Source organism: Anas acuta, chromosome W (genome assembly GCF_963932015.1).
Source record: "Anas acuta chromosome W, bAnaAcu1.1, whole genome shotgun sequence".
In the NCBI taxonomy this organism is placed as follows: Eukaryota; Metazoa; Chordata; class Aves; order Anseriformes; family Anatidae; genus Anas; species Anas acuta.
In genome coordinates this window covers 4,669,790-4,686,001 of record NC_089016.1, presented here as the reverse complement: position 1 = coordinate 4,686,001, position 16,212 = coordinate 4,669,790, and the positions used below count along the sequence as shown (strand labels likewise).

The 16,212-nt window shown below is 50.1% G+C and overlaps 2 protein-coding genes across 2 annotated transcripts; both read left to right on the top strand.

Moving 5' to 3' along the window:
* The first annotated feature begins 1,090 nt into the window (after window positions 1-1,090).
* Window positions 1,091-8,393, top strand: LOC137847372 (olfactory receptor 14J1-like). The gene is made up of 2 exons (XM_068665652.1): window positions 1,091-2,051; window positions 8,008-8,393. The coding sequence occupies exons 1-2, from the start codon at window positions 1,091-1,093 to the stop codon at window positions 8,391-8,393; spliced, it is 1,347 nt and encodes a 448-aa protein (XP_068521753.1).
* A 3,047-nt stretch (window positions 8,394-11,440) lies between these two features.
* LOC137847204 (olfactory receptor 14C36-like) lies at window positions 11,441-12,796 on the top strand. The gene has a single exon (XM_068665487.1). The coding sequence runs from the start codon at window positions 11,716-11,718 to the stop codon at window positions 12,670-12,672; it is 957 nt and encodes a 318-aa protein (XP_068521588.1). The 5' UTR covers window positions 11,441-11,715; the 3' UTR covers window positions 12,673-12,796.
* The last annotated feature ends 3,416 nt before the right edge of the window (window positions 12,797-16,212 follow it).

Genomic DNA, 16,212 nt, shown 5'->3' with positions numbered 1-16,212 from the left:
GGGAAGGCAGGTTTCATGGTAATGGGTTGTCAGGATTGTACAGAAGAGTGGGACTCCTGGAGCGTTGCACTGAGAGATCAATATGGAAGTGATGAGTCTATATACTCTCTTCCCACATCTCAGCATACAGACTACAGCAATATCATGTTTATGGTGTCTTCAGGGCTTACCTGAGCTGATCTTTAGGAGCTGCATCCTCTGTGATGCTCATGGACAGTGCCCTGTCTCCAGGAGTCCTCTGTAGAGCAAAGCTGAGCATACAGCTTGTGGAATGGGGTCTGTGAGTGTGGACAGGGAAGAGACATGGGGACAGAGAAACAGCTCCTGGTGAGCTGTCCCTCCCTGGCATTGCCTCCCCTGGCAGCAGCACGGTGCCATTCCTCCTGGCTTCTCCACCTGGCCGTGCTGCTGCTGTTCTTGTTTGCAGGCTGGCTGGGGATGGGGGTTTCACATGCACATGGAGTGAGCCCTCGGTGTGCTTGGGGGAAGTAGAGTATGGGGACAAGGTACGGTGTCTGGAGATGTGCCCTTTGAGCCTAGATTCTTCTGCTTTCAGCAGTGTCATGATTTTTTTTCAGGTGAATGTAATTGTCGTGAAGCTCAAGGAGATGCCAGCAGAAGAGAACAGCCTTTATGGACAGGCTGGCTGTCCTCTCTGAAGGACAGTCCACACTTAAGGGACAGTCTTTTGACTCTGAGTATGAATGAAAAGGAATGAAAACACAATAAAGATTTCCATCAACCCTCCACCACAGATGGGTAAACTGGGAACAACATAGTGGAAATTTTCGATATATCAGAAGTGAATTTAATTTGAGATTGCCCCATGTTGCTCTTTACTTATTTCTGTAGAGCAGGGGTGACGCCTGCATTGCCCACAGCAGAGTCCCATGCTCCCAGAGGCACCCTCAGGTAGCATCAATCAGGCCACATGAAAGAGACCTGCCAAATATCTGCCTGGAAGTGTGGAAGTACGTTGGAGTGCTTAAATAAGGAATGGAAATTGCTTTTCTCTAAGGAATTAACTCTATGGTTAATTATCACCAGCTTTCTGCTCCTTTCTGCAGGACCCCATGGACAGAACCAGCAAATGCCCAACATCAGCTTTGTGAGTGAGTTCCTTCTGCTGGCATTCGCAGACACGCGGGAGCTGCAGCTCCTGCACTTTGCGCTCTTCCTGGGCATCTACCTGGCTGCCATCCTGGGCAACGGCCTCATCCTCACTGCCATAGCCTGCGACCACCGCCTCCACACTCCCATGTACTTCTTCCTCCTCAACCTCGCCCTCTTAGACATGGGCTGCATCTCCACCACTGTCCCCAAAGCCATGGCCAATTCCCTCTGGGACACCAGGGCCATCTCTTATGCAGGATGTGCTGCACAGGTCTTTCTCTTTGCCTTCTTGACTGGAGCAGAGTTTTCAGTCCTTACTCTCATGGCCTATGATCGCTACATTGCCATCTGCAAGCCCCTGCACTACGGGAGCCTCCTGGGCAGCAGAGCTTGTGCCCAGATGGCAGCAGCTGCCTGGGGCAGTGGGGTTCTCCATGCTGTGCTGCACACTGCCATTACATTTTCCCTGTCCCTCTGCCAAGGTAATGTTGTGGACCAGTTCTTCTGTGAAATCCCCCAGATCCTCAAGCTCTCCTGCTCAGATGCCTACCTCAGGGAAGTTGGGGCACTTATGTTTAGTGTTTCTTTTTTATTTGGTTGTTTTGTTTTCATTCTTTTCTCCTATGTGCAGATCTTCAGGGCTGTGCTGAGGATGCCCTCTGAGCAGGGACGACACAAAGCCTTTTCCACTTGTCTCCCTCACCTGGCTGTGGTCTCCCTGTTTGTCAGCACTGCCATGTTTGCCTACCTCAAGTCCCCCTCCACCTCCTCCCCATCCTTGGACCTGGTCTTGTCTCTTCTGTACTCAGTGGTGCCTCCAGTAGTGAACCCCCTCATCTACAGCAAGAGGAACCTGGAACTGAAGGATACCTTAAGGAAATTATTTACATTCTTGCTTCTTAAGCATCAGAAACGTGACCATCATCTTAACAAGACAGGCAGGATTTCTCAGAGAAATGAACATCTTGAAAAAGATTTTTTTTTTTTTAGAGAAGATTAAGTTTATTTTTATCATCCTACCTGTTGTTCATTATAGTTTATTTGACCCAATCATACTTAAAGAACCAATCTTTCAGTGTAAATAAATAAAATAAGCCATCAGAAATTCACTGGTCTCAGCTGCCACTTTTTCCAATCTTCCCTGCAGCTGGAGGAGCAGCTCCAGCACACAGGAGGGGCTCAGGGCCAAGAGCCCAGCTGCCACGTGGAGGAGCAGCCCCAGTGTCCCTCAGGGCTTCCCCTCACTGCCCGCTGGGCTCTGCTGCCTTTGGGTTGGGGCTGCTGCTTCCCTGGAGACGCAGCTATGGCCAGAAGCAGGACGAGGCCTTCTCCATGCTGCTCCCCATTCACTTCCAAGCTCTTCCTTTGTGCCCCTGCCTGTGTGTTATTCCTAAGATCTCATACGCTTTGGCAACAGTCTTATTGTCTCTGCAGTGGCATCTCTATGCATCTCTTCTAATGCTGGTGTCAAGAACACACCCAAGGTGCTGCTCCCTGAACAGGCCACTTGCTTCTGGGCTTCAGCATGGATCAGAGTCCCAGAGTGATCAGTGAAGGACTGAGGGCTGAACTGAGAGTATCCTTCTTGGTTGCACATGGCCCAGTAAACTGTAACTGGCCTTTGACTTTCCTGCCTGGTACTGTCCAACTGGTGCTGGGACTGATGGTAAATGGCATCCTGGAGAGCAATCTGGAGAGGAAGAATTTGTGAGATTGTGTGGGCATTGAGTGTTTCTTCATCTAGTGAGTGACCATCCAATGTAGAGTATCCCAAAGAAAAAGGAGAACATGAGGAGCCCATGGGCTATGGAGGGCTCTGCAGTGCCCAGAGTGGTTGTGAGGAGCCAGCAGGCAAAGGTATCCAAGAGTCAAGTGTGGTTCAGGACAGCTTCTTTGAAACCCCACAATCTGGATTGAGTGCAGCACTTGCCTGCCCTTTGTGCCCTTATCACAGATTCATTGAATCAGTAAGGTTGGAAAAGACCTCCAAGATCATCTGGTCCAACCATTCCCCTACTGCCAGGATCATCCATTAAACCATGTCATTTATTGCCCTTAGAGACACCCTATGGTCCTGCCAAGCACTGTCCTGTGCTACTGAGCCATCAGGGTAGATTGAAAGGGTCTCAACAGAAGAAATCGCCAGTGAGTTGGGTCTTCTGCCCAGCCTGAGCAGCACAGGCAGAGGGGAGTAGGGGTAGCAGGCACCACAGCCCCCTCGGTCTGCAGAGCAGCACCGCCAGCTGCAGCTGGGGCTCGGAGCTCCCCCTGAGTGTCTTCTAGGCCAGCTTCAGGCACGCAGCTTCTGGACTTGAGTGTGATCCTCACTGTGTGCAAGGAGCAGAGAGACTGCCAACAGGCATGGGGCTCGGACATTGCCTGCAAGGTCCCTCCTGCCCTAGCAACTCCCAGAACTGGCACGGAACTGGCTCCTGTGCGTCAGAGAGGCTGGGAGTCCAGCAGCAGGATTATGGGCTGGAAGGATCACAGCCAGCTCACTTCTACCTGGGCAGGTCCTGGGCCAAAAAGGGTCTGTTTTGTAGGTATCGTATTAAGACGTCAGTGGTGCCTCAGAGATTCCTAATGCAGTCCTAAGTCTGTGAAGTGGACTGTGAGTTGACTTCTTTCTGAAGTAGCCTACAGGCCACCTCCTGACTGCCAGCTGGGATCTGTGCCATTCATATCTGCCAGTGTACCTATCTGAAAGGCTGGCAAAAGCACCTGGATGAATGTAGTTTGTGCAATCCTCTCCTCGTAAGTATCTGGTAATCCCCATAAAGGAAGAGGTCTTGGATAAAGGGTCACATGTCAGAGGGTTCATCTTTTTCCTTAAAAATGTGGCTTCTTTCAGATTTCCACACAGAGGTGACCACTGCCTCCAAAGTGCCTGGGGGGAGCTGAAGCGTGCTTGATAGCCTGTGAAAAGTTACCCAGGAGCTGTAGGAGCCATTTTAGATCCAAAGCTGGTGGGTAGGAAGGGCACTTTTGGGGTGGTGCAGAGCTGCTAAAAACGTTGTGCAGGGTGCTCCTACAGAACTTTGTGCCCTTCACCCTCCTGACTACAATGCCACTTCTGTATCAGGAATGGAGTAGCCAGCAGAGGTTAGAAAGATACTCTGAGATCATAAAAGCTGTCAGAAAGTTCCCCCTAAGAAGATAGCTGATATGCGGAAGTCAGGAGAAGCCTGGGCAGGAGAGGTGTGTGATCTGGGGGAGGGAAGAAGGGACCTCTTGACCAGGAGACCTTGACCAGAAGAAACTACCAGTTCTGAAGAGGTAAGAGGGTTCAGGTAATGTTGATGCTACTGCAACACTGACTCTGAAAACATTCCTGTTAGGCTCTTACCCTGTTTCTAACCCCTAACTGCTACTCCTCCCCTTGACTGTAATCCACTACTCTCCCGCTTAACCTCAAACCTTCCTTTGAAGCCAAAGCTCAAACCCATAAGCCCATAACATTAACTTCTTGCTCACCTTAATCTCTGTCCTTATCACTAGGATAGAAATGCTCTATTTAACCCTAGCCCTCAGGCAAGCCCTAAGCCCTAAGCTCTAAGCCCTAAACCCTACACCCTAAACCCTAAACCCTGAGTCCTAAACCCTAACCTGGAAACTGAACTACCAATATTCCAGTTCCCAGGATCTAAAAACCTCAACTTCATCTCCTCAGCTACTTCTAACTTAAACTGTTTGCCATATTGTCAGGAATAATGAAGTTGCTGAGCATTCACACATCATTCAAAGATGAAGTGAGGTGGCATGTATCTGATAAGCTTGCAGGCCACAAGGAGGAGATGAGTAGAAATGCTGTGAGGAGCTCAGCTGTGTCTCAAGTTTTTCATAGGCCCACAGGAGGAACATGGTTGTGAAGGAGCTGACAGGTCAACTACTGGCTGGGATCCGTACTTTTAGGCTCTCATCTGCCCAGTGTCCCTGTCAGGCTAGTGGAAGCTGCCCGGTTGGCATGTTGATTGTGGGATCCCCTCTGCTTAAGTGCCTGGTAGGCCCCAGCCAGGAAGAAGACCTGCATATGGGCTATTTCTGTCCTTCTGCAAGACAAAAGGAACACAGCTGCAAGACGACAGGAACAAAGCTGTTCACTCACCAACCTCCCCAGTGAAATAAGAGAGGTTCAGTACCAAAAAAGTTTAAAGCTCATGTGTTGGGAAAAGGACAGTTTGATTAAAAGAAAAGGAAGGGAAAATATTATTACTATAATTAATATTAGTAATAAATATTAAGTATATAAGACGACGACGACGATGATGATGATGATGATATCTACAAACCAAGTGATGCTCAGTACAATTACTCACCACCCAATGGGAGATGCCCATCCCATCCCTGAGCAGCAGTCCCCCTAACCCTGGCCAGCCTGTGTCAGGATCTCCTGTGGAGGTCCCTTGACTAAATTAAATTAACATTTATGGCAAAACCATATTTCAGAAGGATTTGAACTATTTTCTTCCCTTTCTCAAAAATAACTTCTGCTCTGTTGCCCCACATGATGATGTCATCAATGCATTGCTGCTGTTTAGGAGCTTCCCCATGTTCCATGGCAATCTGGAAGAGTCCATGGCAAATGGTAGGGCTGTGTTTCTACCCCTGGGGTAGTCAGTTCCAGGTGGACTGGATGTCCCTGCAACAGTGGCCTGCACACTGCAGCACCTGCTGTTCTTCAGCCTTCATCAATCCTGCAACAGGACCAGGGCAGGTAGACAACTGTTTAATGTTCTCTCTCTCCAAGGCAGCTATGTCAAAGCCCCACAGCTACCCTTTTGGATCTTTGAAGTACCCTCTTCTAAGGTAGTCTATGCCAAGGATTCACAGAGGTGTTTTTCCAATGCCTTCCCAATTAGACTCATTTCAGCTTCCACTGCAGTTAACTGCTCTAGGTGCCTGCCCAGATCTTCCCACATTCCCTGACACTCCTCACTCTCCTGCCTCTGGGAAGATCTCTTCATAGCATTCTTAAGTAGTTCTTTGACCTTAAACAAAAGCTGAAACATATTCAGGAGCAATAACAACAGGAACATGTTGGTTTGACTATCCCAAGGATATTCAGAACTTTGAACAGCTATTGTAACTAGCCTGGAGGAGAAAGGGGAGGTGAAGGGGAAGGGGAGAGTGAAGAAGTGGGAAAGACGTGCACCCATTGTCTGCTCCATGTCCCTATCTACCATCTCAGGGACCTGAGTATCGGGAGAACAACCAATCTTGCTGCCAAAGGCTGATGCAAAGAAGACATTAAGTACCTCAGCCTTTTCCTCATCCCTTGTAACTCTGTTTCCCTTCACATCCAATAAAGGATGACGATTCTCCTTAATTGCCCTTTAAATAAAGTATTTAAATAAACAGATTTTATTGTCTTTGACAGTAATAGCCAGATTGAACTCCAGCTGGGCTTTGTCCCTTCTATATTCTTCCCTGCACAGCCTCATGATATTTAGGACACAGCTCCAGGCAGAATGACAGCGTGCATGAGAAAGAAACACAGAAGAGGTGGAACCTGGCAGCCTTCCATCCCCTACCCTTCTGTGACTCCGTGCTGCAATTCCATTCAGCTGGTTACTGCTGTATTATCCAAACTTTCCTGGAACTCCTGATGCTGCTATCTTTCCAGAGATAGCACAATCACACAAAGGTAGAACTGTCTGCCTGCAGACATGAAGAGCTGACAGAATAGAGCATCAGTGTGGGGGAGCCTTGAGAAACTGTAGATTTTGCCTACAGAAAACTCTTGACATTTTATAAGGAGATGAGCCTAGTCCTGCACCATCGGGACTGTAAGCCCACACATCAGGGCCAAGTCTGTGCTGAGTGAACAGTGCCCCGGAGGAGGGGGGCCTGGGAACTCTGAGGGATACCACACGAGCAGTGGTGTCTGCTCACCAGGAACCAGGCCAGATCCTACAGAGCTTCCTTAGGGGCATGGCCACAAAGAAAATCTGAATTATACTCAGCTAGGATCCTGGTGTGACGCCATATAGACAAGGATCTACAGCCAGCAGTGAAATAGATGCAGGTTTGTGAGTCCTTTGGGCAGCCTGTTGTGGAGGGGATTAAGGGCTGTGGCAAGGCTGAAAGTCCCAACAGGACCAAGTTCTTTGTGTCCAAAGCTATAGCTGTTGTCTCTGCCACTAAGGCCTATGAGGAGACAGCTTATTGTCACAGCACCGGGGACTCACTGGCTCCTCAACACCAAACACGAGCCAGGCAGGAGTCAAACTATTCTCCTCCACTTGGCAATGCACATCCCCATCTCCTACTGCCCCAGAAAGAGCCCTGAGCAATGTGTGAAGGGAAAGGATCACCCTTCTAGGGTCTAGGGGTCAAGGCCTGGCCCTTGTGCTTGATGAAACATCTAGTTTCCCTATACATTAATGTCAAATTCACACTGCCACTGTCTCCTTGTCTCCAGTGGTCTGCTCTAAGGAGCTCCAAGGCAGGTTACATCAGTGCTGGCCCTTGACGGGACACTCCAGGAAAGTTACATTGCACTTGGACTTCTGGAGAGATTTCTTCAACTTACTCTCAATGCCTGAGGTTTGTGGACTCATCACCATCTGAAAAGAGGACTGAACTTCAATTTCCCCCACGTTCCTGCCTCTCTCCTACTGCACAGCAGAAAGGACTCCTCTGAAGCCCACAGCAGACCCTACCCCCATGTTACTCTCAGACAGCACCAGACAAAGCTCAAGCAGGTGAGCTGAAGAAAGATTCTGCAAAGAGATGCTCAGGCTCGGTGTGCTCTAAGACTTGCAATAGGTTTTGCTCAGAGAAGTCTGGTCTGACTTTGTTCTGCATTCTTCTCTTTAACATGAAACGATGTCAATTGTCAGAAAATGCCCATCAGCAGCTCTGTGACGGAATTCCTTCTGCTGGCATTCACAGAAACGTGGGAGCTGCAGCTCCTGCACTTCGCGCTCTTCCTGGGCATCTACCTGGCTGCCCTCCTGGGCAACGGCCTCATCCTTACCGCCGTAGCTTGCGACCACCGCCTTCACACTCCAATGTATTTCTTCCTCCTCAACCTCGCCCTCCTCGACCTGGGCTGCATCTCCACCACTCTGCCCAAAGCCATGGCCAATTCCCTCTGGGACACTAGGGCCATCTCCTATCAAGGGTGTGCTGCACAGGTGTTTTTCTTTCTATTCTTCATGTCTTCAGAAATTTCTGTTCTTACTATCATGGCCTACGACAGCTCTGTTGTCATCTGCAAGTGCCTGCACTATGAACCCAGAAGTCTGCCCCAAGGAAGGAGATTTAGTGGAGGCTAGGAGTATGGGAGGATACTGGCAAGCACCTAGAGCAGTGGGCACATCCAATGCTTTGGAACTTCACACCTGAGCAAGTGCAGAATCCTAAAAAAAATGGTGAAATGCATGAAGAAAGGGTTGTGAAAAGACACAAATCGATGCAACATCCTGGGGCTATTCCTATGTATAGAAGACACAGTCAATGTTACTCCAAGTCCAGTGACAGGCCCTCCCTCAACTCCACCCTATGTGATGATTCCTGCAGCCACTCCAACTCCTCTGAAAGGCCCTGCAGACACCACAACTCCTGCAATGGGCCCTGCAGGCACTTCAGCCCCTCTGATGGGCCCCATAGCTGGGCCAGAGAACCAACCTGTGTCACTATTGGTTACACCTTTCTGCAAGAGAAAACTATGGATGCAAAAAATCATTTTTCTTTTTTCCTTAGAAAGGAAAGAAACTCCTATGCAGGCAAGAATGCAGGAAGAAGACAAGGAATGCTTCGACAAAGTTGGGCCATCAAGGAAGAAGGAGGGCAAAGAGGAAGAGATCAGAAAAGCATCAGTAACCACAAGACCCCTATCCCAGGGCGAGCTATGGGATTTGTGAAAAAAATTCAGTCATCATTTAGGTGAGCACATTGTCACTTGGCTGCTCCAGTGCTGGGAGAACAGGGCCAATAGCCTGGAATTAGAGGGCAGAGAAGCCAAGCAGCTGAGATCCCCCTCTAGGGAAGGGGTGACTGACAAAACAATTGGCCCTACCATTTTCCATGGACTGACCCAGACTGCCCTGCAATGGGGGAAGCTCCTGAACACCTGCAGTACCTTGGTGACATCATCATGTGGGGCAACAGAGCAGAAGTATTTGAGAAAGGGAAGCAAATAATCCAAATCCTTCTGAAAGCTGGTTTTACCCTAAAACAAATGTCAAAGGACCACAACACTTGATCCCCATGCAAGCTGGCCAGGGTCAAGGGGACCACAGCTCAGGGATGGGATGATGGGCATCAGTCAATAGGTGGTGAGCAATTGCATTGTGCATCACTTGCTTTGTATACCTAAGTATTAATGTTGTTATTGTTGCTGTTATTATTATTATTAATCTTCCTTTTCTGTCCTTTTAAACTGTCTTCATCTCAACCCATGAGCTTTACAGTTGTGGAGCTGCAGGAACAGTGAGCTAACAGCTGTGTGGTGCTGAGCTGCCGGCTGGGTTAAACCACAACGTCATGTTTGACAACTGCACATCAATAGCAAAAATCACACTTCTAAAATCAGTCTCTCCCATGTTCAGAGAGGAGCAGTCTCTGATGACTTCAGTCTGCTTCAAACACCACACCCCAGGAGAGACTCCGATGACTTCAGGAGCTGTCAGCCCTGAAGCCTTGGGGACACCTCGAGGGAGCCCAATGGCACAGAGCAAGTGATGCCATGGTCGGGTGCTGTGCTGCTGAGGTGGGATGGGCTTCTGGGCCCAAGGGGAGCTCCTGGCAAGCGGGCAGCGCTGCAGAGAGACAGCTCTGCCCAGGAGCAGCTCCTCTGCACAGCGCAGCAGGGCTGGGGGCACTGCCTGCAGAGACACAGTGCTTAAAGGCAGGCAGCAGTGGCAGCATGCCCAGAGCTCACTGGGGGAGAAGACTTCCCAGCCCTGCACCCGGTAGGTCTCTGGCTGGAGGGCAAAGCAGCCGCAGTTCGTGGAGGCAGGAGAAGCCTGGGGTGCAGGCAGGGGTGTCCAGGGCTGTGGTGCAGAGCAGGGTCCCTGCTGTGCCCCAGGGGCTGTGTGCCGGGGCAGGGCTGTCTGCCGCCTGCCAGGCTCAGCACTCAGCCTGCCCGGGGAGCTGCCCAGGGAGCTGCGGGGAGAAGCTGCGGGTGGAAGGAGCCCCCCCGGCAGGGCAGGGTCCTGCTGCCGGCGGGAGGCTGCTGCCTGGGGCAGCCTGCTCACAGCTACATAGCACACTGAGGATATATCCAAGGTGAGAAACTTGTCAGGGGTTAGAAGCTTTGGTCTCAGCTTTCCAGAATATTTGTTTTCATTTTTCTCTGCTTTGTTTCTGTGCAAATGGAAATAGAGGCTGCAATTTCCAAGAAGAGTCTGATCCTGCTAAGCTTTCTCACTGAGGGTTACAAGGATCCACAGCAAGTCCCTTTCCTGCCCCTCAGCCCCTAGAAAGCTCCACCACCACATGGGCAGTGTCAGCAGGGTTTGTGTGCCCTGGGCTCTAGGACGTGCCCCCAGCGAGCTGCCCCTGGGCAGAGCCCTGCTGCCAGGAGGTGTCTGCAGGGCAGAGCTGAGCACCCAGTGGGTGGGATGGGGGCTGTGAGCTGCAGGCAGGAGGCGTGGGGACAGAGACCCAGCTGCAGGCAGGGACAGCTGCAGGCAGCAGAGCAATGGGCAGGGAATTGTAGGACAGTGCTAACGGAGTAGTCTGGCATCTCTCTGTCTGCCCTCTAGTGCACAGGATTCAGGACGTGACTCATAACCTCAGTAGCAGGACCTCACTCACAGCAGGCCCTTCTGAGTTCCTGTTGGTCCCTCGCCTTGCCTCCCCTGGCAGAAGCCCTGTGATATTCCTCTCTCTTCTTGGAGCTGCAGCTGCTGTTCTTGCTTTATGGCTCCCTGCAGATCTGGCTTTCAGCTGCAGCTCAAGCACTGACCCTCTGGGTCCCACCACACAGATGTGTCCATAGGAGGAAGGTGCCCAGAGTTCCCCTTCTAACCTGTGGGGCTCTGGGCATTTTCGTCCGTGGGGCACAGACAAAGCTGTATCTCCTTCCAGGGACTTTCTGAGGCCACAATCATTGAGCAGCTCAATGTGGGTAACTCGACTGAGCCCTAGAGGAGTCTGGCTGAGACCAGGGTAGATGGACAGACAGGCTATCCTCACTGCACTAAGGACAGTCACTTTGCCTTCCGGGACTCACAAAAGGTCACCTGGTATACCTTACAGCTGCCAGGGTTTTCTACCCTCTAAAAATGCTCCTGAGTGTGATGCAGATAGAACAAAGTAAATCACAAGTACATCAGTAAAGAGTGTTGAGAGTGGTAATGCTGTGAAGTCCAATACATCAGAGGTAAATTTAATCAGCGATCACTCCTGGTTTCTTTTTGTGTAGAGCTGTAGGACAGGTCTGAATCCTCCAGCACACACAGCAGAGTGTCGCTGCTCCCAGGGGCACATTCCTCCAGCACCAACCAGACCTCAGGCAAGGGAGCAAAAGAAACGCCTCAGAAAGGGGAAAGTCACTGTAGGGGTGTTTGGACGGGAAGATAAATAGGTTTTCTCTCCTAATGATCACTATCTTTTCTTCCTTGGGTATTCCCCTTTGTCCAGGAGGATCAGATGTCCAACAGCAGCTCCATCACCGAGTTCCTCCTTCTGGCCTTCGCAGACACACGGGAGCTGCAGCTCCTGCACTTCGCGCTCTTCCTGGGCATCTACCTGGCTGCCCTCCTGGGCAACGGCCTCATCCTTACCGCCGTAGCTTGCGACCACCGCCTTCACACTCCAATGTATTTCTTCCTCCTCAACCTCGCCCTCCTCGACCTGGGCTGCATCTCCACCACTCTGCCCAAAGCCATGGCCAATTCCCTCCATGATACCAGGGCCATTTCCTACTCGGCATGTGCTGCACAGGTCTTTCTTTTTCCCTTTCTGATATCAGCAGAGTATTTTATTCTCACCATCATGTCCTACGATCGCTATGTTGCCATCTGCAAGCCCCTGCACTACAGGACCCTCCTGGGCAGCAGAGCTTGTGCCCAGATGGCAGCAGCTGCCTGGGGCAGTGGGGTTCTCTATGCTCTGCTGCTCACTGCCAATACATTTTCACTGCCATTGTGCAGAGGCAATGCTGTGGACCAGTTCTTCTGTGAGATCCCCCAGATCCTGAAGATCTCCTGCTCACGCTCCTACCTGAGGAGTTTTTGGGTGCTTGTGATTGGTGTCTGGTTAGCGTCCGTGTGCTTTGTTTTCATTCTTTTTTCTTATGTGCAGATCTTCAGGGCTGTGCTGCGGATGCCCTCAGAGCAGGGGCGACACAAAGCCTTTTCCACATGCCTCCCTCACCTGTTTGTGGTTTCCCTGTTTATCAGCACTGCCCTTTTTGCTTACCTGAAGCCCCCCTCCATCTCCTCTCCAGCCCTGAACCTGGTGGTGACAGCTCTGTACTCGGTGATGCCTCCAACATTGAACCCCCTCATCTACAGCATGAGAAACAGGGAGCTTAAGTGGGCTATTAGGAAAGTGATTTCATGGATGCTTCTGAATAGAGACAAATTTCCCCTCTTTTTTCCATAAATGACTTAACTTGGTACCTCCCCTCAATCCTGGTCCATCTTTCATTGTCAATATTGTTATTGTTCTCTTTGGTATCATCTGATTTATTATGCTCTTAGAGTAATATCTCTTTTTCACCCTACTTCTGCTGAGGATTGACACTTCTCTGCTCTTCAGTCTCTACAGATATGTGTCCAACAGAAGGTGGGAGCTGACTCTTACATAGTATCTGCAAAATAAAATGGGATCTCCACAGTGCACTGTCTGAAGGCTTAGCTGTTTTTTCAAGGTTGTTACCAAGCTTTCCAGAAACTTGTGCCTCTTTCCGTCACCTATCAGACACTTTCCATCATGTGTCAGTGATCATGGTCATCCAGAGAGGTTCTGGCTGAGTAGTGACTTGCAAATGTGATGCCCAAATGTAAGAAAGTTCATACGGAGGACCCAGGGAACAACAGGCCTGTCAGCCTGACCTTGGTGCCAGGAAAGGTGATGGGACAGGTCATCTTGAATGCAATCATGCAGCATATGCGGGACCACCAGGGGATCATGCCCAGTCAGTACGGATTCAGGAAAGGCAAGCCCTGCCTGACCAACCTCATCTCCTCCTATCACCAGCCTGGGGGATGAGGGAAAGCCTGCTGACATAGTCTACCTAGACTTCAGCAAGGCCTTTGACAGTATTGTCCTGGAGAAGCTGGCAGTCCATGGCTTGGACAGGTACATGCTTTGCTGGGTTAAAAACTGGCTGGGTGGCCGGGCCCAGACAGTAGTGTTGAACGGAGCGAAATCCAGCTGGTGACCAGTCACGAGTCGTGTTTCTCAGGGGCTGGTGTTGAGGTCCATCCTCTTTAACATCTTTATTGACGATTTGGTTGAGTCAATTGAGTACACCCCCAGTACGTTTGCAGATGACACCAAGGTGGAGGGAAGCGTCGATCTGCCAGAGGGTAGGAAGGCCAAGCAGAGGGACCTGGACAGGCTGGATTGATGTGTAGAGGCCAGTGGGATGAGGTTCACCATGGGTAAGTGCTGCATCCTGCCCTTTGGCCACAACAACCCCATGCAATGCTACAGGCTTGGGGCAGACTGGCCTGAAAGCTGTGCAGAGGGAAAGGTTGGATGTAGTACTTCGGAACATGGTTTAGTGGGTGATATTGGTGGTAGGGGGATGGTTGGACCAGAAGATCTTGGAGGTCTTTTGCAACCTTAATAATTCTAAGATTCTATGCTCCTTATGATGCAGAGCCACAAGTCCATGGTTTCCTGGTGCTTTGCCAAGCCTAGGAAGTGGCTGAAGAAGAACTGGTTGTTGCCCTATATTCTCCAGCCCTTAATGCAACCATCTTTCCAGTTGGGTGGCATCAAAACTATGCCTGTGCCCTGTGTCAGGGCTTTCACTGATGGAAACATGTCCCAGAAGCCATATCAGTTTGCTGCTGTTCCCCTGTCGGTGTCCAGCACATGTCTATGAGACAGTCTTCCCCAACCTGCATGCTGAACTTCGTCCCAAAACTCATCAGCAAGTCCTCAGCTTGGGTCCACCCCAAGGACTGGAATGCAGCGGTGACTGCAGGAAGGACAAGCCCTCTCCTTGAACCTGTCCATAGCTGGATGCCTTTGTATGCTCCACAGGAAAAAGGAGCATATCCATAGCATACTAATGCCCCTTTTACTTTCCTGTGCCTTTGGGAGCCTCAAAAAATGTTCCTCAGCCCGAAGATCCAGCCCAGCGTCTTGCATCAGGAAGCTGAAGAAATTCTCTCAGAATTTCCAATACTCTCCTTGTTGTAGGAAGAACGGCTGAAAACACGACAGACACCAGTATTTCATTTGTTTTTGTCTCTTGTCTTCCTTCTGTAAATCAAGAGAGCTCCGGATTTCAGCATATGACTCTCTGAGTGCAAAAAGAGAATATCAGGAAATGAAGTCCTGGGAAAGGAGTGGTTTTAGTGGCCTTGAAGTCTGTGCCTGACACAAAAAAATATATATTTTCCACTTCTTTAAGGTTTTCCATTGTGGAAATTGGGCTAAGTGGAGGTAATATGGGTTTAATATGGAGCTGAAGAGTGTCTTTTATTTCTTACTGGACCGTGCCTTTTATTTTTCATTGCTGTCAATTAAGACATTACCTTTAGTGCCTGCAAGTAGCTCATTCTCCAAGGAAAGCAGCTGGGAATTGGTGCCAAGGACCTGGAAAACATTCCGATGCAATGCTTGTGGAAAAATCTGAGCTTATCGCAGCTGTGTCAGTCCCAGGAGGCTGATGAGAGAAAGTGTGAGGCTGAGGAGTAGGGATGAAGACTGTGCATAGAGTGCCTGGCAGAAAGGGTCTTGATTTCCCTACAGGCTCAGAGTCCCTTAGCAGACATTCAGGATCAATACCAGTTGGAGATTGTTGATATTACTTTCTCTGTCGGCAGACAACTAAAGAAACAACACAAGGAAGAAATCCTTTCCTATACTTTGTATTATTCTTATTCTTGAAGTCTGTCCCTTTAAGAAGACTCCTGACATCTCCCTAATGAACCCCATAAGAATTGAAGACTTCAGGAGAATTATGCCCAGAGCCTTGGCTTGTGAGGGAGTTTTGCATGTTGATTCGCCCTCTGCTGCCAAGTTCCTGAACTGCAGATCCTGAAGCAAGTCTGAAGCAGTAAAGGACAGAAGCAAGCCCCCAAATGTTTGAGGGTGTTGGCCAACCCCGATGAGGGCCATCCCAGAAGAAACCACGAGAAAAATAACCAGACAAGGTGCCTGTCCCTGGGAGATGGTGGAGGAGGAAATCAGAGGCACTGTTTACAGGTGACAAATCAAGTGGGGAGGTGGCTCAGAAAGCCCTTGATGTGTTCAACCAAGGAGGATGGCCAAGGCCTGAGCACATCCCCTGGGAAGAGGGATCCTGCACTTCCTGGGCTGCTCAGGGCTCTGGCAGGGGCAGTGTGATGTGGGGTGTGCAATTCCAAGTGTAGGGCACTGGTAGGACAGTTGCCAGGCTCTGTGTTGTTGAGGAGGTAACAAGGCCCTGGGGCTGTAAGGGACCAGTGTCCTCTGGTGGGCCTTAGTGGAAGAGGATGCAGCTGTAGCCCTAAGGACATCAGTTACACTGGGGGCCCCAGCCCCACAATGGCCCTCTGCCATCCCCCTCCACAGCCTGTCCCAACTTTTCCTCTACCTGTGCTTGCATCCCTGCATCCTATTACCACACATTCACTTTCCCAGCTCACTCTGACCCCATGATTGTCAAAGCTGTCCTAATTTCTCTCCATCCTTTCTGGCTTTATCTTGAAATAGAACCCTTTATTTTTCTGAGGATTTACCAATACCCGTGGTTTCCTCACAACACATCAGGCTTCTTCCAAAGCCTGACCCTGTTGGTCCTCTATCAGCCAATATGTCCCAGACCTATATTCGCCTGAATCATCTCTGCACTGAATCTCTACATTGCAGCCCAGAACTCCTCATCATCCTTCTGCAATGGAAAAGGCCACACTAGAGCAGGTACACCTCTGAAGAGAGTGTGGCACATGGATAAGTGTACAACACAGAAGGTATACCTGC